We start from the raw sequence: 24,492 nt of genomic DNA, 5'->3' as shown, positions 1-24,492 counted from the left end.
CTGGTTTGGAAGTCTTGTAAACCAGGCACACCTTCCCATTCCCATTACATGGGTCTAGTTCAAATATCATGTTCCTGGAATTAAAATGTGGCCGATCGGGATGTCCTTAAACATGAACAAGACAGTTATTATATTGTATGCGGTCTCACAAGTTGTTTTCTGAAATTGCAAAATTATATTGCTCCCCACTGACTAATATCCTCTTTAACCCCAACCTTCCTGATAGTCTGGCCATGCCCCGGGGGCTCCCTTGGGTCACAGCTAATCTCTTCCAATTACGCCACTTAGTACATCCTGTGACTTGGAAACTACAACCATTCTACCTCCAGAGAAAAGATTTACCTTCCCAACATTTATATATCTACCTACAGATACGCCACTTTTTCGCTACCATGTCCTCCACATTGACTCTTCGGAAACCCACTCCCTTTGAGTGTCTGTGCATACAGGGTCCACATCAAAAGGGCATCATTTCTAATACCTTCTTATGGATGCTTCCCCCCTCTCTGACACTCATCACTATATGCGCAAGTGGTCCCAGTTTTTGCAATGTGACATTGATCTGACGCAGTGGAAGAACATTCGGGAAAACACATCTAAATCTTCTGCCTGTGTGGTTTATAAGGAAAATACATACAAAATTATGATGCTGTGGTACAAAACTCCCGAGGATATCCATGCCTTTAACCCGAATGCTTCTTCCGCCTGCTGGCGTTGCGGGAAAGACTTTGGCTTCGTCTTCCACATTTTTTGGACTTGTGGATTCATTGTTCCTTTCTGGGAAGAGGTTTTGTCCTTTTTACAATTGTTATTGCATACCTCTCTCCCCTTTGAGTCTCTATACTTTTTATTGAGCCTGCCGTTCCCAGGTCTTCCCAAAATGGCCAGGAAACTCACCACATATATTCAGACTGCGGCCAGAAGAAACATTCCTATGTGTTGGCTATCCCCTATACCTCCTTCAATGTTTAAAATTGTTGCTGATGTGAGACAGATGGAATACCTGACTGCTCTACATGTCTGTTCGATTGCTGTGTTCGAGGCAGTGTGGCACCCATGGGATAATTTCACCTCATCCCACCTTTCTTCAAATGTACGGTTCTAATGGCCTCCCCACTGTAGCTATGTGTGTGACATTATTATGTTTGTAACCACGCAGATTTCACCATCGATGTGCTCCCTCTTTCTTTTGTGTTCCTCTTTCATTTACTGTTTGTATATATCTATTTGTATAGATCGGGGAATCTTGATGCTGGCAAAAAAGAGAGTAAAACGGCGCACTCTCCTCGTGAATTACCGTGATAAATAGAAAATGTATTATACAATCACAAATGCATACTCACCAACCAAAAAGGTCATAAAAACAGAGCTGCTCTGAGGAAGGGAGTTAGATTCCCGAAATGCGTTAGTTTAGTTCACCCAAGGACCTCCGCTGTCCGCGACTGTCATCTTTGGCTCCTTGTCTCGTGTCTTTGCTAGTGTTTGTCTAGTAATGGCGGTGATCAGCGACTTATAATGGGACTGTGGCGGGCATTCTGACACTGGGTGGGAACTGACTTGGTGTCACTGACATCCCCAGTGACACCAATACAGTGATCAGTGCTAATAAAAAGCACTGACACTGTACTAATGGCAATGGGCAGGAAGGGGTTAACATGTGGGGCGATCAAAGGGTTAACTGTGTGTTGTTTTACTGTGTGCTGTACACTGTAAGCACACTACTTTGTATGGCTCTCCTATGCAGAGCCATACAAAGCAGTGTGCAGGAGCTGACAGGGGAGAGATCTGTTTTGTTTGCTGGAACCCTGTGATTGACAGTTGAGGCCGTGAATGGCGGCACGGATAGGGCCCCCTACCCGGGACTGCAAAATCACATATATACACACATGATTTTGCGCACCCGTGCCACTCTGTAGCAGTATTTCTGCTATAGGGCAGCACATAAGTGGTTAACCTAACCTCCAACTGCTCGACTGCAGCACTGGTTCTACCAACCGTGATGTGGAGGAGCTTCTGGGTGCCAGATAAAATATCCATTTGAATGGAGACTCTGTGTTGTCAATCTGGCACCAGAATGCAATTAATGGACGGGGAATAGGCAGGATAGACAAGTAAAGCTCGGTACACAAGGCTGAAAATTGGCTGGTTCAGCAGGAACTGGCTGACTTTCGGCCCGTGTGTATCGCTGTGTGTTCAAGAGAAGATGGTCTAAGGATTGGCATCTGACGAATGGTCATGCTAGAAAACCAGTATTTGATCAGAGCTTGCAGTCGATAGGTGCAATGCTGATCTGCGTATTCTGGTGCAGATGGGGGGTGTCAGAATGTAATGTTTGAGAGCAGCGGTTTTCAACCAGTGGGTCGCGATCCCTTTGGGGGTCGAACGACCCATTCACAGGAGTTGCCTAAGACCATTGGAAAACACATATTTCCGATGGTCTTAGGAACCGAGACACCGCTCCTCTATCCGTCTTCAGGCAAGTCCGCCCACATGCAGATACGCCCACATACGAGTACCCAGCGTGATGACATCATTGCGCCAACACGGTCACATACACCCCGTACAAATACAGGTGTATGTGACAGGGTTGGCGCCATAATGTACTTAAGTGGACCAGTCACACATATGTAAAGAGCAGCTACTGTGTAGAAAGCAGCTACTCTGTTAAAAGCAGGTACTGTGTAGAAAGCAGGTACTGTGTAGAAAGCAGGTACTGTGTAGAAAGCAGCTACTGTGTAGAAAGCAGCTACTGTGTAGAAAGCAGGTACTGTGTAGAAAGCAGGTACTGTGTAGAAAGCAGCTACTGTGTAGAAAGCAGGTACTGTGTAGAAAGCAGCTACTGTGTAGAAAGCAGCTACTGTGTAGAAAGCAGGTACTGTGTAGAAAGCAGGTACTGTGTAGAAAGCAGCTACTGTGTAGAAAGCAGTAGTATTGTAGTTAAAACGACACTTCATGAATTATAATTACTGGGTAAATGTAAAATCATCAACTACTGCAAAAAAAAATATCTGTACCATGGGAACTTAATCTGGATGCTGATCGGTCGTTTTGTATTCAGCTGTGGTTGATGTGAATACAGTTACGAAGTAGCAATGAAAATAATTTTATGGTTGGGGGTCACCACAACATGAGGAACTGTATTAAAGGGTCGCGGCATTAGGAAGGTTGAGAACCTCTGTTTTAGAGGGAAAGATCCCTGCATCAACATCACTTGGATCTGTCAGTTTCTTTTTTTTGCTTTTTCCGCTAGTTGAATGCAAAAAACCCCCAAAAAAAACAAACCGTGTGTGTGTGCCCAGCTCTATTGCTGGATTATAACAGATCCACTGAATAATGAGCATTATATATATATTTAAATAAAATGAGAAAACTATGCGTGGAGAGACTCTAACATATAACTGGACAAAAAGCCTTTTTTATATACCTGCCAGATTTTCCCCAAATCATATTCAGATAACAAAAGCATAAGTCTAGGTTCACACCCAGGGGCGGACTGACCATTTGGAAACTCGGGCACTGCCCAAGGGCCCGGAGTCAGTAGGGGGCCCCATGAGATGCCCCTGGTACCTTTTTTATAGTCTTTTTTGAGTTTGGGCAAGGACACAGGGGCCCCATGATCCCCTATTGCCCGGGGGCCCCATGAGTTGTCAGTCCGCCCCTGTTCACACCTAAGCGTTTTCCGCGGCGTTTTGCAGAAATGCACTACAGTCCGTTTAACATGATTTCCTACGGGACACTTGCACATCTCCGTCTTTTCACCCGGTGCTTTTTTTGGAAAGGGTCAGGGACTTTTTTTAAAATGCAAAATATTGCGTTTTTTTGTTCTACAAACTTCAATGGTGACGCTGCAGAAAAGCATGTAGTGCATTTTTTATGCATTTTAATCTGCCTAGCAACAAGGAAAGAAAACAAAAACGCAAAATGCATCAAACACGTATCAAAAATGCATGTGCACTTACGCAAAACGCACTGCAGAAACGGATCAAACGCAAACTGTATAGGTGTGAACCTCGCCTAATACAGTTTTACTTATTATCAACTACGTGTACCTTCCTCGTCCGAGCCGCCATCTAGGTCATCCAACGTCGGTGAGTTCGGCAAAGAATAGGCAGAGGCTGATCTCAGCCGGGTCAGACTGGAAATGCTGTTAATGACCATAGAGCCCACCTGGATGGGACTGTCTGTAAGTAAAAGAGATCTTTTTATTCCAGATGTAGAAGGGGGGCTCACTTACCTCGTGTCTTGTTTCCCACCGCAATCACAGTCCTTCCAACAGGACTAGTTCTACCAACCCTCTACACAAGGTACGGAATACTCTGGTCCCGGGTTTCTCTTTACATTTTTTACTTAAAGTGCAGCTGCCTATGTAGGGCAAATAAATGTCAGTTTACCTTCCCTTGGCACCCCTCCCTGTACTGTTCTGCTGATAGAAGAAACATACCTGGTACTTTCAGGTAAAAGGAAGCCCTCAGCCCTGATGCAAGGAGTGGGCTGGCTCTTTGGAGGAGTTATGCAAATATCAAAATGCCTTTATGGGGGGTGGTAATACCAGGATGCAGGAGTAGGCATTACTAGGCAGGCAGTATTTGGATGTAGAGCACCCAGGTAACGGCCACACGTGACGCCAAGCTTCCACGATTAAAAAACAAAAAAGCAGAAATCCAATGACTGGTGGGAGGCTCACAGTGTGCAATAAAATCAAAGAAAGCATAGTCATGTCAGTATAGGAGAAGAGCCCGTGCAACTGTTCAAGGGGGGCTTATATGTGATTTTAGGGATTCGATTTAAATGTACTTTGGGAAGACACAAGGCACTGCAGCCAACACGGTGTAAACTATGTCCACCGACTTCAATTAATTTTTGCAGTTTTTCGGCACTGAACCCTGGGAGGGTACATGTGTTACACAGCAGCACACATGCAGACTAAGGGTCCTTCCACACGGATGCTCTGTCTGTCCGTTTTTCATCCATCAGTTGATGGATGAAAAAACAGGCAAATGGATGTAAAAGAATTATCATCCATTTACATCTGTGTCTGGAAGCGGACCTAGACAAATGCAAATGGATGTAAACAAAGGTTCATTTTTGTGTTGGTTAGTAGAATCCGGCACCTGCTGACGTCCTAACAAGCAGTGATGCATCTAAGCTGTCAGCAGCATGGAGAAGTCATTGGTTGTTAAGCAGCTGGCACCTGCCAGCTTCCTAACAATGAGTCATCCCTGCTGTCAGCAGCATGGAGGAGTCATTGGTTGTTAACCTCTCTGGAGGTATTCCCGAGTGTAGCTCGGGGTAAAGTTTCAGTACCAAAAGCGGTAACCCCGAGCTACACTCGGAAATAGGCTGCAGCGCTGCTCCAGTGATCCTTGTATCACTTACCTTGTCCTTCACTCCCGCGATGTCCCCCCTGCGGCGTCCCCGGCTATCTCCTCCGGCCGATGCCGGCATCCGGCTTCTGGTTCCATTTCCTGCGAGCATCAGGACGTATGGGGAACGGAACCGGCGGGAAATTTAAAAAGTGACATTCACTAAATACACTAAAATCACATAGTATAACATTCCTGTATCAAACCATTTCACATACATTTTGTCCCGAGTGCTTTGTCCGGCGCCCTGCCTGCATTTTGTCTGTTCTTGCTGCCTGGAAACTGAGAAACGTCCATGGCGTCCAAAAAGCGTCCCTTTAGGTCAAAAGCGGTTTTAGACCGGCTAGAGAACAGCGATAGTAAATCAGAACCACTTGCAGAATTGAGTGATAATGATTCGTGGGGGAAATTCCTCATCAGACACTGAAAACGATTCTGCGACTGAGCTCAGCGATGTGCGAACGTGGCGCTCTATTTCACATTTCAGTGTTTTTGGTTTGATTATATTATTAAATTACATTTATTATTATATTATTTTTTATGATTATTTATTATATTATAATTTATGATTTCGTGTTTCAAGTTTTATCATCCCCGGGATGTTTACTAGACTCTTGTTCAGACAGATTTCAGTGAGTTATTCCTAAGAATTACAGGCCTAAAATAAAAAAACGACATAGTTCCATTGAAAACAATGTACCGCTTTCAGCACAGAAATACTGACATCATCAGACCGCTAGGGAGGTTAAGCAGCTGGCACCTGCCAGCTTCCTAACAATGAGTCAGCAGAATGTAAACAAAAGACCCTTCAAGTCTGGTATGGAGTTTGGGGGGGACCTCATAATAAAAATAAAAATGGCGTGGGGTCCCCCCCAAAACCCATACAAAAAACTTATCTGAGCATGCAGCCTGGCAGTTAATGAAAGGGGGGCAGGACAAGTGTGCGACCCTCCCCCCCAAACCATACCAGGCCACATGCCCGCAACATGGGGGCGAAGGGTGTTTAACAATAGGACCCCAAAATCCAGGCCCCCACCAAAGTGAATTAGTATGGGGCACTTATTCACTAAAAAAAATGACTAATTTACATAAACACACAACACAGTTTTTGACAAGTCATTTACTACACAATAAAATGTCCTCCGATGTAGATCCATCGTCAATCACGCAGTCCAGCGATGTCATCATCAATCATGATGAACGAAGGTCACTGACGGAAAAAAAAAGAAAAACGCTGCCCGCTGAAACCAGACTGCTCCTGTCGTTTGCGGAAGCATTGCCTGTTTTCCCTGTCGCTAAAGTAAACAAACGGGCAGGGCCATCCAGTGATGTCACTGTGTGACCCCCTGCCCCCCTTATGGTGTTACATAAGACAATGATGTTATGTTTTCCTAGCATTATTCAAAGAGTTGGGGTCACCGAGTGACTCTGCTACCTTATGACATCATTGTGCGTATGTGACGTCATAAGGGAGCGGGGGATTGTTTACCTAGCTGCGGGGAGAACCGGCAATGTCATTCGGCGCCAACAAAAGATGGTAGCAGTTGGGTTCAGCAGGCTTTTCATTGGGGATTATTTATTTATTTATTTATCGAGTTTATATAGCGCCAAAGGGTTTGCTCAGCGCTGTACAATAGAGGGGGGGACAATACATGAAACAGAACAGTAACATCAAACAGTACACAAGGGGTAAGAGGGCCCTACTCTTTCGAGCTTACAATCTAGGAGGGAGGGGGTAGAGGTACAGGAGGAAACGGCTGTGGGGGATGGAGTGGTAGGAGGAGGGAAGGGCAGCGGCTGTTAGGTGAGGGTGGGGTAGGTTTCCCTGAAGAGGTGGGTTTTCAGGGAGCGCCTGAAGGTGAGGAGGGAAGGTGACAGTCTGATGGATTGGGGTAGTGAGTTCCAGAGGATGGGGGAGGACCTGGAGAAGTCTTGCAGTCGTGCATGGGAGGAGGAGACCAGGGAGCAAGATAGAAGGAGGTCCTGTGAAGAGCGAAGGGTACGGGTAGGGTGGTACCTGGGAGTCAGGTCGGTGAGGTAGTTAGGGGCAGTGCCGTGAATGGCCTTATAGGTCAGGGTGAGCAATTTGAATTTAATGCGTTGAGCAATGGGGAGCCAGTGGAGGGAGAGGCAGAGGGGGGTGGCAGAGGTGGAGCGGCTGGTGAGGTGGATGAGTCTGGCAGCTGAGTTCAGGATGGTCTGAAGCGGGGAGAGCCTGCACTGGGGTAGGCCGGTGAGGAGGAAGTTGCAGTAGTCAAGGTGTGAGATAATCAGGGAGTGTACGAGTAGTTTAGTGGTGTCTGGGGTAAGGAAGGAGCGTAATTTGGCGATGTTGCGGAGGTGGAGCCGGCATGTGTTTGTAAGTGACTTGATATGAGTTGAAAGGAAAGGTTTGAGTCCAGAATGACGCCAAGGACCTTGGCTTGCTGGGCGGGATTGATGGTGGTGTTGTTGGTAGTGATGGAAAGGGTGGGGGGGGGGGGGGGGGGGGGGCGGGCTGGGGGGAAGACGAGAAGCTCGGTTTTGGAGAGGTTGAGCTTGAGGAAATGGAGCGACATCCAGTCAGAGATGTCGTTTAGGAGGTGGGGATTGTCAAAAACTGTGTTCTGTGTTTATTTATACTAGTCATATTTTTTGGTGAATGAGTAGGGGCACCTAGTACCCCATTCTAATTCATTTGTGGGGTGGGATCTGGGACCCCTGCACCCATCACACCCACCAGGCTAGGGTTGTGGGGATGAGGCCCTTGCCCTCATCAACATTAACATGGGGACAAGGTGCCTTACTAAGGGGGGTAGGAGGGGTGTCCATGTTGAGGACATGTGGCCTGTTATGGTTCAGGGCTTGTCCCCCCTTTCTTGGTTTGGATTTTGGGGGGGGGTCCCCATGCCATTTTTGAGATTTGCAGCTCTTTTGATTGCATTCTAGTGTCCGCAGGGAATTGCAGGCCCTAACAACCAATGCAAAAATGGAGCGTTTGTCCGTTTACATCTGTGTAGGTCTGTTTTGTGTTTTTTCAACAAACAAAAAGAGAGACTTTAAAAAAAGAACCTGAACAGATGTGGATGTAAACAAATGACCGTCCGTTTACATCCATTTGCCCATAGGAATGCGTTGCTGTCCGTTTTTCATCTTTCAACGAATGGAAGAAAAAGGGACAGCGGGAACGGCCATGTGAAAGGACCCTTAGGGAGGGGACGTAAGAGGAGGCAGCTGTGAAATAGGCACATGAAAAAAATAAACTTACCATCCAATTTCACCGACCAGGACATCAGGAAGCCATCGGTCATTAAATAAAAGTTCTTCAAATCTTCCGGTAATGTACATTTATGTTTCTGTATATTGTAACAAAAATTGGAGATGTTAAAGGGGAACTCCAAACTATATGTTCTTGTCAAACTATACCACCACTTTGCAACTGTTTATATTGTCATCTACTCTCTCCATCTCTAATACCAGAAAGACACCAGTTTTAGAGGGCAACTGCTTAGGATTGAAAGTCTACAGCATCTGACAGACTAGTTTTAGTGCTCCATGTACACTGCTGCTGATAAACTCACGTTTAGGAGCTGTTCAGCGTTTTTTTCAGCAGCCCCTGAACTCTCCCTAATGTTTTCCTATGTGACCATGTACACATCGTCGTTTACAGTCATTTACAGGCAGTTGAGTTTACAGTTGTTTTTTTTAAAGCAAAAAACTTGCGTTCAGACGTCGATTTTATCAGCTTTTCAAACGCAAATCGTGTTTATAAGTGTTTGAAATTTTTTTTTAACTCCAGTTCCCGATGCTGTCCAGAGCCTTTTTTCATCATGAAAAATGCATGTAAAGCGTTTTCAAGGTACTCAGATGGACAAAACACTGAACACAGGATGTTCCTACCAAGCTTGTCACACATTGTAATGACCATTCACACTTCAGACCTCTCCCACCCTTGGAAACAAAAGATATGTTAATGACCATTCACACCTCAGACCTCTCCCACCCTTGGAAACAAAAGATATGTTAATGACCATTCACACCTCAGACCTCTCCCACCCTTGGAAACAAAAGATATGTTAATGACCATTCACACCTCAGACCTCTCCCACCCTTGGAAACAAAATATATGTTAATGACCATTCACACCTCAGACCTCTCCCACCCTTGGAAACAAAAGATATGTTAATGACCATTCACATCTCAGACCTCTCCCACCCTTGGAAACAAAAGATATGTTAATGACCACTCACACCTCAGACCTCTCCCACCCTTGGAAACAAAAGATATGTTAATGACCATTCACACCTCAGACCTCTCCCAACCTTGGAAACAAAAGATATGTTAATGACCATTCACACATCAGACCTCTCCCACCCTTGGAAACAAAAGATATGTTAATGACCATTCACACCTCACATTCCTCATGAAGACCCCCTGCCAGGTGACCTTAATGACTCCCTCCACCAGACACCTTTCCCACCCTTGGAAACAAAAGAAATGTTAATGAGCAACTCACACCTAAGCTAATCTCAACACATACTGCTGTCTCTGCTTCTACTCTCTGTATTTCTCTGAAACAGTCTGACAGTTCATAATTTACCACTTTTCAGTGCATTCTGGGCATTTGGGAGGTTCTCCTGTGCTAATCTTTAAAAAACGCTTCTAAACGCAAACGCGCATAAACATGTTATGCAAACGCGGCTACACAGACGTTTTTAAACCTACGTTTTTCCAGCAGTCAGTTTCCATCGTTCAGAAACGTCCCGTGTACATGGGGCCTTAACGCGTATCTGAACCCAAAACCACAAAAGTAAAATATAGCAGTTTATCGGTGTTATCCACTTACCTACCGCCCTGCTACAGGGCAGTCACTCCGTGCAAAATCACGTAAATATACATGATTTTCCATTTCAGGGTAGGGGGTGCATGTGCCACTGTTCCCGTGCTGCCATTGGTTGTAGCGGATGTCAATCACTGGGTCTCGGCCGCACTCGGTGATTGCCGCTAAAGCGGAGAGGGGAGATATCTGTGTGTAAACACAGATCTCTCTCCTGTCAGCAAGGACATGCTGCTTTCTCTTTCTCTGCATAGCATGTCTCCCTAGTAAAACAGCACACAGTGCAAGCAAAGCACAACACACAGTTAACCCTTTGATTGCCCCAGATGTTAACCCCTTCCTGCCCAGTGCCATTAGTACAGTGTCAGTGCTTTTTATTAGCACTGATCGCTGTATTGGTGTCACTGGAGATGTCAGTGGCAGTTAGTCAGTTCCCCCTAGTGTCAATTAGTGTCAAAATGCCCGCCGTAGCCTATAAGTTGCAGGTCTCTGCTATTACTAGTATAAAATAAATAAATATTCCAGTATCTATATAGCGTCATTTGTTGATATTATACAGTCAGGTCCATAAATATTGGGACATGGACACAATTCTAACATTTTTGGCTCTATACACCACCACAATGGATTTGAAATGAAATGAACAAGATGTGCTTTAACTGCAGACTGTCAGCTTTAATTTGAGGGTATTTACATCCAAATCAGGTGAACGGTGTAGGAATTACAACAGTTTGCATATGTGCCTCCCACTTGTTAAGGGACCAAAAGTAATGGGACAGAATAATAATCATAAATCAAACTTTCACTTTTTAATACTTGGTTGCAAATCCTTTGCAGTCAATTACAGCCTGAAGTGTGGAACGCATAGACATCACCAGACGCTGGGTTTCATCCCTGGTGATGCTCTGCCAGGCCTCTACTGCAACTGTCTTCAGTTCCTGCTTGTTCTTGGGGCATTTTCCCTTCAGTTTTGTCTTCAGCAAGTGAAATGCATGCTCAATTAAAGCAGTTAAAGCACATCTTGTTAGTTTCATTTCAAATCCTTTGTGGTGTATAGAGCCAAAAATGTTAGAATTGTGTCGATGTCCCAATATTTATGGACCTGACTGTAACTTCCGAGTAAACCGAGTAAATTAATTATATATACTTATTGGGATTTTTTTTTTTTTTTTTTACCAAAGACATGATGACATTTTTGGCCTGGAGATGTCATTGGCCGTTTGTTCCCACCCGGTGTCAGAATGCCCGCCGCAGTCCCGCTATAAGTCGCTGATCGCCTCCATTACTAGTATAAAAAAAAATAAATAAAAATTCCAGTATATATATCGCCATTTGTAGACGCTATAACTTTCATGTAAACCAATAAATTTACATGTATTTGGATTTTTTTTTTTTTTAGCAAAGACATAGCAGAATACGGTTGTTTATAGGGAAATGCCGCGCCCCTATGGTGAGTTGATTAATTATTATCTGAATCACATTGACTGAATATGATGGTGAATTGATATATCAAATTAATTACATGATTGGATTAAAGATTAGGGATTATAATTTATATTAAATTTTGTGTAAGATGATTGAAACAATATGCAGTAGTGCAATGATATTTGTATACATAAAGAATAAAAATAAACAATATTATTATTACCGTATTTTCCGGCGTATAAGACGACCCCCTACTTTTCCTGTTAAAATATACGGTTTGAGCTATACTCGCCGTATAAGACTACCCCTCTTCCAACACACACCAAATAAAAATGAAAAAACATCAGATTTGATTTCAATATGGTATGGTATTTCAGTATGGTATTCCAATGATGAGGTGCTATTCCTCCCACTGATACCAATGATGGGACACTATTCCTCCCACTGACACCAATGATGAGGTGCTATTCCTCCCACTGACACCAATGATGAGGCACTACTCCTCCCACTGACACCAATGATGGGGCACTATTCCTCCCACTGACACCAATGATGGGAACTATTCCTCCCACTGACACCAATGATGGGGCACTATTCCTCCCACTGACACCAATGATGGGAACTATTCCTCTCGCTGACACCAATGATGGGGCGCTATTCCTCCCACTGATACCAATGATGGGACACAATTCCTCCCACTGATACCAATGATGGGGCACTATTCCTCCCACTGACACCAATGATGGGGCACTATTCCTCCCACTGACACCAATGATGGGGCACTATTCCTCCCACTGATACCAATGATGGGGCACTATTCCTCCCACTGATACCAATGATGGGACACTATTCCTCCCACTGATACCAATGATGGGACACTATTCCTCCCACTGACACCAATGATGGTGCCCCATCATTAGTGTCAGTGTGTAAGGAATAGTGCCCTATCATTAGTCAGTGGGAGGAATAGTGCCCCATCATTGGTGTCGGTGGGAGGAATAGCGCCCCATCGTTGGTGTCGGTGGGAGGAATAGCGCCCCATCGTTGGTGTCGGTGGGAGGAATAGCGCCCCATCGTTGGTGTCGGTGGGAGGAATAGCGCCCCATCGTTGGTGTCGGTGGGAGGAATAGCGCCCCATCGTTGGTGTCGGTGGGAGGAATAGCGCCCCATCGTTGGTGTCGGTGGGAGGAATAGCGCCCCATCGTTGGTGTCGGTGGGAGGAATAGCGCCCCATCGTTGGTGTCGGTGGGAGGAATAGCGCCCCATCGTTGGTGTCGGTGGGAGGAATAGCGCCCCATCGTTGGTGTCGGTGGGAGGAATAGCGCCCCATCGTTGGTGTCGGTGGGAGGAATAGCGCCCCATCGTTGGTGTCGGTGGGAGGAATAGCGCCCCATCGTTGGTGTCGGTGGGAGGAATAGCGCCCCATCGTTGGTGTCGGTGGGAGGAATAGCGCCCCATCGTTGGTGTCGGTGGGAGGAATAGCGCCCCATCGTTGGTGTCGGTGGGAGGAATAGCGCCCCATCGTTGGTGTCGGTGGGAGGAATAGCGCCCCATCGTTGGTGTCGGTGGGAGGAATAGCGCCCCATCGTTGGTGTCGGTGGGAGGAATAGCGCCCCATCGTTGGTGTCGGTGGGAGGAATAGCGCCCCATCGTTGGTGTCGGTGGGAGGAATAGCGCCCCATCGTTGGTGTCGGTGGGAGGAATAGCGCCCCATCGTTGGTGTCGGTGGGAGGAATAGCGCCCCATCGTTGGTGTCGGTGGGAGGAATAGCGCCCCATCGTTGGTGTCAGTGGGAGGAATAGCGCCCCATCGTTGATATCAGTGGGAGGAATAGTGCCCCATCATTGGTATCAGTGGGAGGAGTAGTGCCCCATCATAGGTATCAATGGGAGGAATAGTGCCCCATCATTGGTGTCAGTGGGAGGAATAGTGCCCCATCATAGGTATCAGTGGGAGGAATAGTGACCCATCATTGGAGTCAGTGGGAGGAATAGTGCCCCATCATAGGTATCAGTGGGAGGAATAGTGCCCCATCATTGGTATCAGTGGGGAGGAGGAATAGTGCCCCATCATTGGTATCAGTTGGGAGAACAGTGCCTCATCGTTGGTGTCAGTGGGAAAGAGGAGCGGCTGCTCCTTCTTCCAGTTCGGCCGCTCGATTTTCGCGGGGCCGCTCGGAGGAGGAGGGGGGGCGGCGCCGCGCCGCCCCTCGAAAAAGTGCCGCCCTGACACCGGCTCGCACCGGCGTATAAGACGACCCCCGACTTTTCAGAAGATTTTCAGGGGTTGAAAAGTCGTCTTATACGCCGGAAAATACGGTATTATTATTATTATTATTATTATACAGTATTTATAAAGCGCCGATAGTTCGCTCAGCGCTGTACATTACAAAGGGGGACAGAACATGTGACAGAACAATACCAATACAATGCAAAACATGAGGGGATCGAGGGCCCTGCTCTTTGGAGCTTACAATCTAGGAGGGAGGGGATGGTGGTACAGGAGGAGATAGCTGTGGGGGATGGAGTGGTAGGAAGAGTGGAGGAGGTCGGCAAGTTAGCAGGGGGTGGGGTAGGCTTCCCTGAAGAGATGGGTTTTCAGGGTGCGCCTAAAGGAGAGGAGAGTAGGTGATAATCTGATGGGTTGGGGCAGGGAGTTCCAGAGGATGGGTGACACTCTGGAGAAGTCCTGGAGGTGGGCATGGGAGGAGGAGACCAGGGAACTAGAGAGAAGGAGGTCTTGTGAGAAGCGGAGTATGCGTGCTGGGCGAAAAAAAAAAATGTAAAATACAAAATGTCCAAAAATTGATGGATATGTTCACATCGCTGTTTAAATCTCTGCTTCAATCCTAGGCAAACCAAGCTTTAGAGCCAATTAAATCATGACTTTATATTCTGTGATTAGATCCTTCAGGGAGACATAAATTGTTGAGCTCCCCTCTATTCTCCTGGAATGATCTCTGCTTTGGTGCTGGTGTAGGTATATGGATCTCTCCCTCCTTACACTGCACTTCCACTCCATCCCTCTGCTTTTCTCCTCGTTGTGGCAGTAAGAAAGAGAAAGAATATAGTGCCTTATCGTTGTATAAAAGGTTTATTAAGTGCCCTTAAGCATAGATGCACTCACATGGTAAAACATATATAATGCGCCTTGTGTATATAAAAGGAAAAAATGTCACCAGCACACTGAGGATCACCAATACGAGTCCAAAGGTTTTAATAAACCATCACATAGTTACAGCAAGGCAACGTTTCGGAGTCTCGCAGGACCCCTTCATCAGGCATGTGACGGTATATAAAAACCGCTCAGTGCAACAAGCCTCCTCTATGTGTCTTCTACACTCAGACTATACTCGCCGTTCAGACGTCGGGTATGTGGTGACGTCAGAGCCCCTCCCCTACGCGTGTCGTCACAGGGTCACGTGGCTTCGTCAGGGGGATGTGATAGCTATCATTATATATGTTTTACCATGTGAGTGCAGTGTAAGCAGGGAGAGATCCATATACCTACACCAGCACCAAAGCAGAGATCATTCCAGGAGAATAGAGGGGAGCTCAACAATTTATGTCTCCCTGAAGGATCTAATCGCAGAATATAAAGTCATCATTTAATTGGATCTAAAGCTTGGTTTGCCTAGGATTAGGCTTACAGGAAGGTGAGCGCATAAGGGTGTCACATTTGAAGCAGAGATTTAAATAGCAATGTGAACATATCCAGCAATTTTTGGACATTTTGTATTTTACATTTTTTTTTTTTATATTGTTTATTTTTGTTTTTTATGTATACAAATATTATTATACAGTATTTATCATTACTAGTAAAGATCATTGCACTACTGCATATTGTTTCAATCATCTTACACAAAATTGAATATAAATTATAATCACTGATCTTTATTCCAATCATGTAATTAGTTTGATATATCAATTCACCATCATATTCATTCATTCATTTTTTAAAGGGACAGTGCAAAAAAAAAAAAAAATTAAAGAAAAAAAAAGTTTAAAGTGCCCCTGTCCCCCCGTGCTCACAGGCAGTGGTGAACGCATACGTAGGCCATGCCCACATATGTAAATGGTGTTCAAACCACACACGTGAGGTATCGCCACGAACATCGGAGCGAGAGCAATAATCCTCGCTCTAGTCGTCCTCTGTAACGTCACACTGCTAACCTGTAGACATTTTTAAAGCATCGCCCATGGAGATTTTTAAGTACTGCAGTTTCACGCCATTCCACAAGCGTGCGCAATTTTAAAGCGTGACATGTTGGGTATTTATTTACTTGCCATAACGTCCTTTTTCATATTTTACAAAAAAATTGAAGTATATATATATTTTTTTTTTTTCTTTTTAATAAAAGTGCATTTTTTTTCCAAAAAATATATATTCATTTTTAAAAACTGTGCATTTTGATTTTTGAATTTTCGTTTACGGTACCAGAATTTTCATTTCAGTGCACCACTAAATAACACCATATGCAATGTAAAGTTTAATATGAACTCTTTTCCAGACGTTCATGGAAAAAAAAATCATCGTGACAGTCCTTTTGTCCGTTGTTCAACCGAGACATGGAGTCCTCAATTTATCTTTCAACTCGGTATCATGTCTAGTTTATATTTTGTAGCTGTCCGGTACAATCCCTCCCCAATTTATAACCTGGGAAAGTACGCTGTAAGAAACTGGGAATGTCTGCTGTTAGAACCTTTGTTCAGAAACTATGAAGATAGAATATAAAGAATAAAATGGCTTCCAGCATGTCCATGTAGAGATGATAAGTTCCGGCCTTTCGGTTTAATATCCTGAGCCCAGCATATTTTTGACACAACATTGTACATACCTGCTCCCAGGAGACAATCGCATGACGTTCAGCAGGAGGAATGGCCTCAAACTTTACATCCGTCACTCCGGGAGATGACTCTACAAAATACGGCCACAGAAAAAAATATTCAAAATAGGTCATTGTTTCCAATAGCAGCACATATACAATAGCCTGAAAATTCAAAGTCGATATGTCTATGGTCACTGGGAGCTATATATCAAAACAGAGGTGATGCACTAAATCACTGCGCATCTAACCCACTGTGACCTAAAACTGAGAGGCGATTCATGTGCGGTGCGGACTGAAGTTCAGGTTTCACAGCTATTTGATACAGTAGTTGTTCACAGGTTCATGTCAGGTTTACATCAGGTTCAGGACAGGTTTAGCTCAGGATCTTATACTGTTCACACAAGTGAGGTGCGGATTGAAGCTCAGGTTTCACAGCTATTTGATACAGTAGTTGTTCACAGGTTCATGTCAGGTTTACATCAGGTTCAGGACAGGTTTAGCTCAGGATCTTATACTGTTCACACAAGTGAGGTGCGGACTGAAGCTCGGGTTTCACAGCTATTTGATACAGTAGTTGTTCACAGGTTCATGTCAGGTTCACATCGGGTTCAGGACAGGATTAGCTCAGGATCTTATCCTGTTCACACATGTGCAGTGCGGACTGAAGCTCGGGTTTCACAGCTATTTCATACAGTAGTCGTTTACAGGTTCATGTCAGGTTTACATCAGGTTCAGGACAGGTTTAGCTCAGGATCTTATACTGTTCACACAAGTGAGGTGCGGATTGAAGCTCAGGTTTCACAGCTATTTGATACAGTAATTATTCACAGGTTCACATCAGGTTTACATCAGGTTCAGGACAGGATTAGCTCAGGCTTTTATCTTGTTCACACATGGGCGGTGTGGACTGAAGCTCAGGTTTCACAGCTATTTGATACAGTAGTTGTTCACAGGTTCAGGACAGGTTTCGCTCAGGATCTTATTCTGTTCACACATGTGCAGTGCGGACTGAAGCTCAGGTTTCATAGCTATTTGATACAGTAGTTGTTCATAGGTTCATGTCAGGTTTACATCAGGTTCAGGACAGGATTAGCTCAGGATCTTATCCTGTTCACACATGTGCAGTGCGGACTGAAGCTCGGGTTTCACAGCTATTTCATACAGTAGTTGTTCACAGGTTCATGTCAGGTTTACATCAGGTTCAGGACAGGTTTAGCTCAGGATCTTATACTGTTCACACAAGTGAGGTGCGGATTGAAGCTCAGGTTTTACAGCTATTTGATACAGTAGTTGTTCACAGGTTCAGGACAGGTTTCGCTCAGGATCTTATTCTGTTCACACATGTGCGGTGCGGACTGAAGCTAAGGTTTCACAGCTATTTGATACAGTAGTTGTTCACAGGTTCACATCGGGTTCAGGACAGGTTTAGCTCAGGATCTTATTCTGTTCACACATGTGCAGTGCGGATTGAAGCTCAGGTTTCACAGCTATTTGATACAGTAGTTGTTCACAGGTTCAGGACAGGTTTAGCTCAAGATCTTATTCTGTTCACACATGTGCGGTGCGGACTGAAGCTAAGGTTTCACAGCTATTTGATACAGTAGTTGTTCAGAGGTTCATGTCAGGTTTACATCAGGTTCAGGACAGGATTATCTCAGGATCTTATCCTGTTCACACATGTGCGGTGCGGACTGAAGCTCAGGTTTCACAGCTATTTGATACAGTAGTTGTTCAGAGGTTCACGTCAGGTTTACATCAGGATCAGGACAGGATTAGCTCAGGATCTTATCCTGTTCACAAACATATGGTGCGGACTGAAGCTCAGGTTTCACAGCTATTTGACACAGTAGTTGTTCAGAGGTTCATGTCAGGTTTACATCTGGTTCAGGATAGGAGTAGCTCAGGATCCTATCCTGTTCACACATGAGCGGTGTGGATTGAAGCTCATGTGTCACAGCTAATTGATACAGTAGTTGTTCATAGGTTCATGTCAGGTTCACATCGGGTTCAGGACAGGATTAGCTCAGGATCCTATCCTGTTCACACACATGTGGTTTAGAAACGGTTCCCATAGAATTCAATAGCCTGTAATCCGCACCTGAACCGGACCGCACTGCTCAGAAATCGTGTAGGACTCTTTTTCAAACGGCACTGCCAGTGCACCGGTCATATGTGAACAGGCACCATAGGAAGCAATGGTATTTCACACGTCATGCGGAATGGATGCCGTTCAAACCATATCCAATCTGCATATATGTGAACCGGCATTTAAAGTGGTTGCAAACCTCAGACATGAAACATTAACAAAACATAACCTTCTACCAAGTGTGTGGAAATTAAAAAAAACTACTTGTCCAAGGACTAAATCGGTGCCCCAATCTACTTGTCCCTCATGACAACGTCCTGATAAAAAACAATTAATAAGATCTTTGTTGTATTACTACTGCAAAAGACAGTTTTATCACCATGGATTTTCAATGGATGAATGGCCCTTTAAGGCTTGAAATTAATTTACCAGGATGGAAAATAAAAGGAGTTGATGTTTTTTATTAGGCAGGGGCGCTTTTAAGAAGCACCATGTTCACAGAGTTCTCCCTTATGTCAAAGTCCCCAACATTACCCCTCTACATCAGCTTCCTCCCTGACATAAGAATCCAGCGGAGTCTCCCCTGAGATCAGAATCCAGCGGCGTACCCCCTGACATCAGCATCCAGCGGCGTCCCCCCTGACATCAGGATCCAGCGGAGTCCCCCTAACATCAGGATCCAGCGGAGTCCCCCTGACATCAGGATCCAGCGGAGTCCCCCTGACATCAGGATCCAGCGGAATCCCCCCTGACATCAGGATCCTGCGGAATCCCCCCTGACATCAGGATCCAGCGGAATCCCCCCTGACATCAGGATCCAGCGGAATCCCCCCTGACATCAGGATCCAGCGGAATCCCCCCTGACATCAGGATCCAGCGGAATCCCCCCTGACATCAGGATCCAGCGGAGTCCCCCCTGACATCAGACCCTGACAGAATACATCCTTATGTCAGAATGTGGCGGAGTGCCCCCTTACGTCAGAGTTCAGCGGAGTGCCCACCTAAGTCAGAGTTCAGCGGAGTGCCCTCTTAAGTCAGAGTTCAGCGGAGTGCCCTCTTAAGTCAGAGTTCAGCAGAGTGCCCTCTTAAGTCAAGAGTATAGCAGAGTGCCCTCTTAAGTCAAAGTTCAGCGGAGTGCCCCCTTATGACAGTTCAGCGGAGTGCCCCCTTATGACAGTTCAGCGGAGTGCCCCCTTATGACAGTTCAGCGGAGTGCCCCCTTATGACAGTTCAGCGGAGTGCCCTCTTATGACAGTTCAGCGGAGTGCCCCCTTATGACAGTTCAGCGGAGTGCCCCCTTATGACAGTTCAGCGGAGTGCCCCCTTATGACAGTTCAGCGGAGTGCCCCCTTATGTCAAAGTTTAGCGGAGTGCCCCCTTATGACAGTTCAGCGGAGTGCCCCCTTATGACAATTCAGCGGAGTGCCCCCTTATGACAATTCAGCGGAGTGCCCCCTTATGACAATTCAGCGGAGTGCCCCCTTATGACAATTCAGCGGAGTGCCCCCTTATGTCAAAGTTTAGCGGAGTGCCCCCTTATGACAGTTCAGCGGAGTGCCCCCTTACGTCAGAGTTCAGCAGAGTGCCCCCTTACGTCAGAGTTCAGCAGAGTGCCCCCTTACGTCAGAGTTCAGCAGAGTGCCCCCTTACGTCAGAGTTCAGCGGAGTGCCCCCTTACGTCAGAGTTCAGCGGAGTGCCCCCTTACGTCAGAGTTCAGCGGAGTGCCCCCTTACGTCAGAGTTCAGCAGATCCCCCTTACGTCAGAGTTCAGCAGAGTGCTCCCTTACGTCAGAGTTCAGCAGAGTGCCCCCTTACGTCAGAGTTCAGCAGAGTGCCCCCTTACGTCAGAGTTCAGCAGAGTGCCCCCTTACGTCAGAGTTCAGCAGAGTGCCCCCTTACGTCAGAGTTCAGCAGAGTGCCCCCTTACGTCAGAGTTCAGCAGAGTGCCCCCTTACGTCAGAGTTCAGCAGAGTGCCCCCTTACGTCAGAGTTCAGCAGAGTGCCCCCTTACGTCAGAGTTCAGCAGAGTGCCCCCTTACGTCAGAGTTCAGCAGAGTGCCCCCTTACGTCAGAGTTCAGCGGAGTGCCCCCTTACGTCAGAGTTCAGCGGAGTGCCCCCTTACGTCAGAGTTCAGTTGCTAACTGGACATGAAATAGTTAAGTGTGTGAAGCTCCTGGAAGAACAGAGAGGGGGAGTGAGATAGATGGGGAGGAAATGGAGGGAGATAGGAAAGCTCAGTGGTAGTGCAGAGATTATTCCCCCAGGCTGCTCTCTGCAGGCTCAGACAGTGGCACCAATCATACAGCTCGATGGATCTTCAAATTCAATCACTTGTCTGGGTTGAAGTGTGGGCGGGGCAGACACAGAGGAGAGGGGCGGGAAGAGGTGGAGCAAATCGATACCTCTCTCCTGGCCTATCCTTTCCCTTCTGTGAGGTGAGGGAGAGGGGAAAAGTGGGGGTAGTGTTCTGGCTGGACGAATGTCACAGACACTCAGCGTGCACATCTGCAGCCAGTCCACCCGTGTTTACCAATAGCGGTTTGCATGCAGCAGGGCTAAATGTAAGGAAAAACAACCTGCCTGGCAATCAGAACTACATGTCCCGGGCATTGGGTGATATGATTTGCACATCTCTGTTCTATAGTGTGTACTTGTCTCAGTCCAGAGCACTAAGTGTCATTTCTGTCTGCTGCTTCATTCCTCTATCAGCATGAGTCACTTCTGACAAGTTTTTCTGACACCAAGAGCTAAAAAGGTGGCAGGGGAGGGAGCTCCAGCACACAGCCTATGATTGACAGCCTCAATTCTGTTCCTGTGTGCTGTGTTAAGGGGGTGTGTCCCTTCCCTCCAATCAGTGCTCAGATCTCCTGTACAGTGTGTAACTGCAGCTCCCCGACCCTGCATTCTGAAAGTTCATAGTCGGATATAGTGAATGCAGGGTCCGGGGAGAGCGGATATAATGAATGCAGGGTCCGGGGAGAGCGGATATAATGAATGCGCGGTCCGGGGAGAGCAGATATAGTGAATGCGGGGTCCGGGGAGAGCAGATATAGTGAATGCGGGGTCCGGGGAAAGCAGATATAGTGAATGCGGGGTCCGGGGAGAGCAGATATAGTGAATGCGGGGTCCGGGGAGAGCGGATATAGTGAATGCGGGGTCCGGGGAGACAAGATATAGTGAATGCAGGGTCCGGGGACAGCGGATATAGTGAATGCAGGGTCCTGGGAGACCGGATATAGTGAATGCGGGGTCCGGGGAGAGCGGATATAGTGAATGCAGGGTCCGGGGAGAGTGGATATAGTGAATGCGGGGTCCGGGGAAAGCAGATATAGTGAATGCAGGGTCCGAAGAGAGCGGATATAGTGAATTCAGGGTCCGGGGAGAGCGGATATAGTGAATGCGGGGTCCGGGGAGAGCAGATATAGTGAATGCGGGATCCGGGGAGAGCGGATATAGTGAATGCGGGATCCGGGGAGAGCGGATATAGTGAATGCGGGGTCCGGGGAGACAAGATATAGTGAATGCAGGGTCCGGGGACAGCGGATATAGTGAATGCAGGGTCCTGGGAGACCGGATATAGTGAATGCGGGGTCCGGGGAGAGCGGATATAGTGAATGCAGGGTCCGGGGAGAGCGGATATAGTGAATGCGGGGTCCGGGGAGAGCGGATATAGTGAATGCAGGGTCCGGGGAGAGCGGATATAGTGAATGCGGGGTCCGGGGAGAGCGGATATAGTGAATGCAGGGTCCGGGGAGACCAGATAGAATGAATGCAGGGTCCGGGGAGACCAGATATAGTGAATGCAGGGTCCGGGGACAGCGGATATAGTGAATGCGGGGTCCGGGGGAGAGCGGATATAGTGAATGCAGGGTCTGGGGAGAGCGGATATAGTGAATGCAGGGTCTGGGGAGACCAGATATAGTGAATGCGGGGTCTGGGGAGGGCGGATATAGTGAATGCAGGGTCTGGGGAGGGCGGATATAGTGAATGCAGGGTCTGGGGAGACTGGATATAGTGAATGCAGGGTCTGGGGAGGGCAGATATAGTGAATGCAGGGTCCGGGGAGACCAGATATAGTGAATGCGGGGTCTGGGGACAGCGGATATAGTGAATGCAGGGTCTGGGGTTTAGGAACACTTTGATGACAGGGTCTCTTTAAGTGATAAGAATAGTAGTTTCTCACCTAATATCTTGCTAACACCCAAAGTGATTTTCTCTATGTGGGAAGCCATGGTGGTCTCAGTCTGGTTGTGCCGGGCATGACATCACCTACAGAAGAAGAGAGGATTAGTTTCTGGATAGGGATCATCCACTGAAGCCCCTCATTGGTTGTCCTCATGACCATCCAGAGAGCCATAAAGACCTGACAGGGCTTCTAGTCCCTCTCCACTCTATCCAAAACTAGAAAAAAGTTTTGCCTTTAGTTATACGTAAAGTAGAGGTCCAGTGGGAATTAAAATAAAAAAAAGTCATCAGCTACAAAAACCATGGCTGCTTCCGATCGCCTAGGCCAGTGGTCTCCGAGGGCCAAATGTGGCCCTTTGCTAGCCTTTATCTGGCCCTTGGGGCACTATTCCTCTAACATCAACAATGAGGCATAATTCCTGCCGTGACACCAATGATGGGGCACTATTCCTCCCACTGACACCAATGATGGGGCACTATTCCTCCCACTGACACCAATGATGGGGCACTATTCCTCCCACTGATACCAATGATGGGGCACTATTCCTCCCACTGACACCAATGATGGGGCACTATTCCTCCCACTGACACCAATGATGGGGCACTATTCCTCCCACTGATACCAATGATGGGGCACTATTCCTCCCACTGACACCGATGATGGGGCACTATTCCTCCTGTTTCTGAACACCAACCCCGAGGCCATGTTTATTTTCACCCATGCCAGGCCCAGGACATTCTCCCCCCCCCCCCCCCACTGGCCACAATCTGCCCCTCCCCCATGCAAAAACAAAACATTGAAGGACAGTAAACTGGAACTTTGTTCAGGGGCAGACTGACCATTTTGGAACTTGGGCACCTGGCCGAGGGCTCAGGGTCAGTAGGGGGCCCCATGAGATGCCCCTAGTACCTTTCATAGGCTTTCTTGGGTGTGGTTTGAGGGTGGGCAAGGACACAGGGGCCCCATGATCCCCTATTGCCGGGGGCCTCATGAGTTGTCAGTCCGCTCTTGCCTTTGAAAGTTTAGGAGATCCCTGGCCTAGGCAATCGCAGCGGAAGGGGGTACCTGTCAAATTCAGGTACCCCCACTCCTTAATGGGAAGCGGGGGACAAAGCCATAAAGCGGCATTTCCCTTTTGGGTAGAGCTCTGCTTTAAATAATAAAAAAAATTATATATATTATATAGACACCTGTTGATCCTGCCACAAATTCGGGGAGCTGATAACTTCCTGTACTAGACTGATGTGGTGTTCCCAGCCCCTCCCACATGTTATGTAGATGAGCAGAAGGGGAGGGGTTTGTAATCCGAATCAGGAGAGCAGCTGAGGGTGACAACGCTGCTCCTCCATAGATACAGCACAATGAGCGTTGTCACCCTGGACAATGGCTTATTAGCAGGATCACCAGAAAAAAAAAAAAAAGAAAACGAATGCAGCTATCGCATCTAAATCCATGTCAGCTGTCATCCATGACGTTTGTGTATGCACCTTCCACTCCTGCTATCTGAAATAGGTGACTATCGGAGCTGCATGGAGCAGGCCTGTCCCATTCCTCCCACCACATACAGCGAGGATGACGATGACAACCCCATTGCTCTCACCCCCATACACCACCCCAGCTCTGCGCCTCAGCCGTATCCAGGATACACAACCCTCCCGCGCTGAATGCTGGGAATGGTCCCCTCCCCGCGCTGTATGACGGGCATTGTAGTCCGTGCGCTCCTGGCGGTAAGCAAAGCGGCAAGTCACAGAACTACCACGCCCACAATGCAACGCGAACCACAGCC

The 24,492-nt window shown here is 46.9% G+C and overlaps 1 protein-coding gene across 1 annotated transcript; it reads right to left on the bottom strand.

Moving 5' to 3' along the window:
- Nucleotides 1-24,135, bottom strand: LOC149429408 (tubulin polyglutamylase complex subunit 2-like; the record flags this gene model as incomplete). Its single annotated transcript, XM_089666442.1, has 6 exons — nucleotides 23,897-24,135; nucleotides 22,704-22,789; nucleotides 16,442-16,521; nucleotides 8,611-8,698; nucleotides 4,050-4,181; nucleotides 1-105 (listed from the first exon to the last, which is right to left on the bottom strand). Coding segments are annotated over exons 2-6 (454 nt in total), but the record flags the coding sequence as incomplete, so codon positions are not given.
- Between the last annotated feature and the right edge of the window lie 357 nt (nucleotides 24,136-24,492).

This window comes from Staurois parvus, unplaced genomic scaffold (genome assembly GCF_062004578.1).
Source record: "Staurois parvus isolate SC_StPar_1 unplaced genomic scaffold, SC_StPar_1.0 ptg002710l, whole genome shotgun sequence".
In the NCBI taxonomy this organism is placed as follows: Eukaryota; Metazoa; Chordata; class Amphibia; order Anura; family Ranidae; genus Staurois; species Staurois parvus.
The sequence above is the reverse complement of the archived record's forward strand: the minus strand, read 5'-3'. Positions and strand labels throughout refer to the sequence as shown.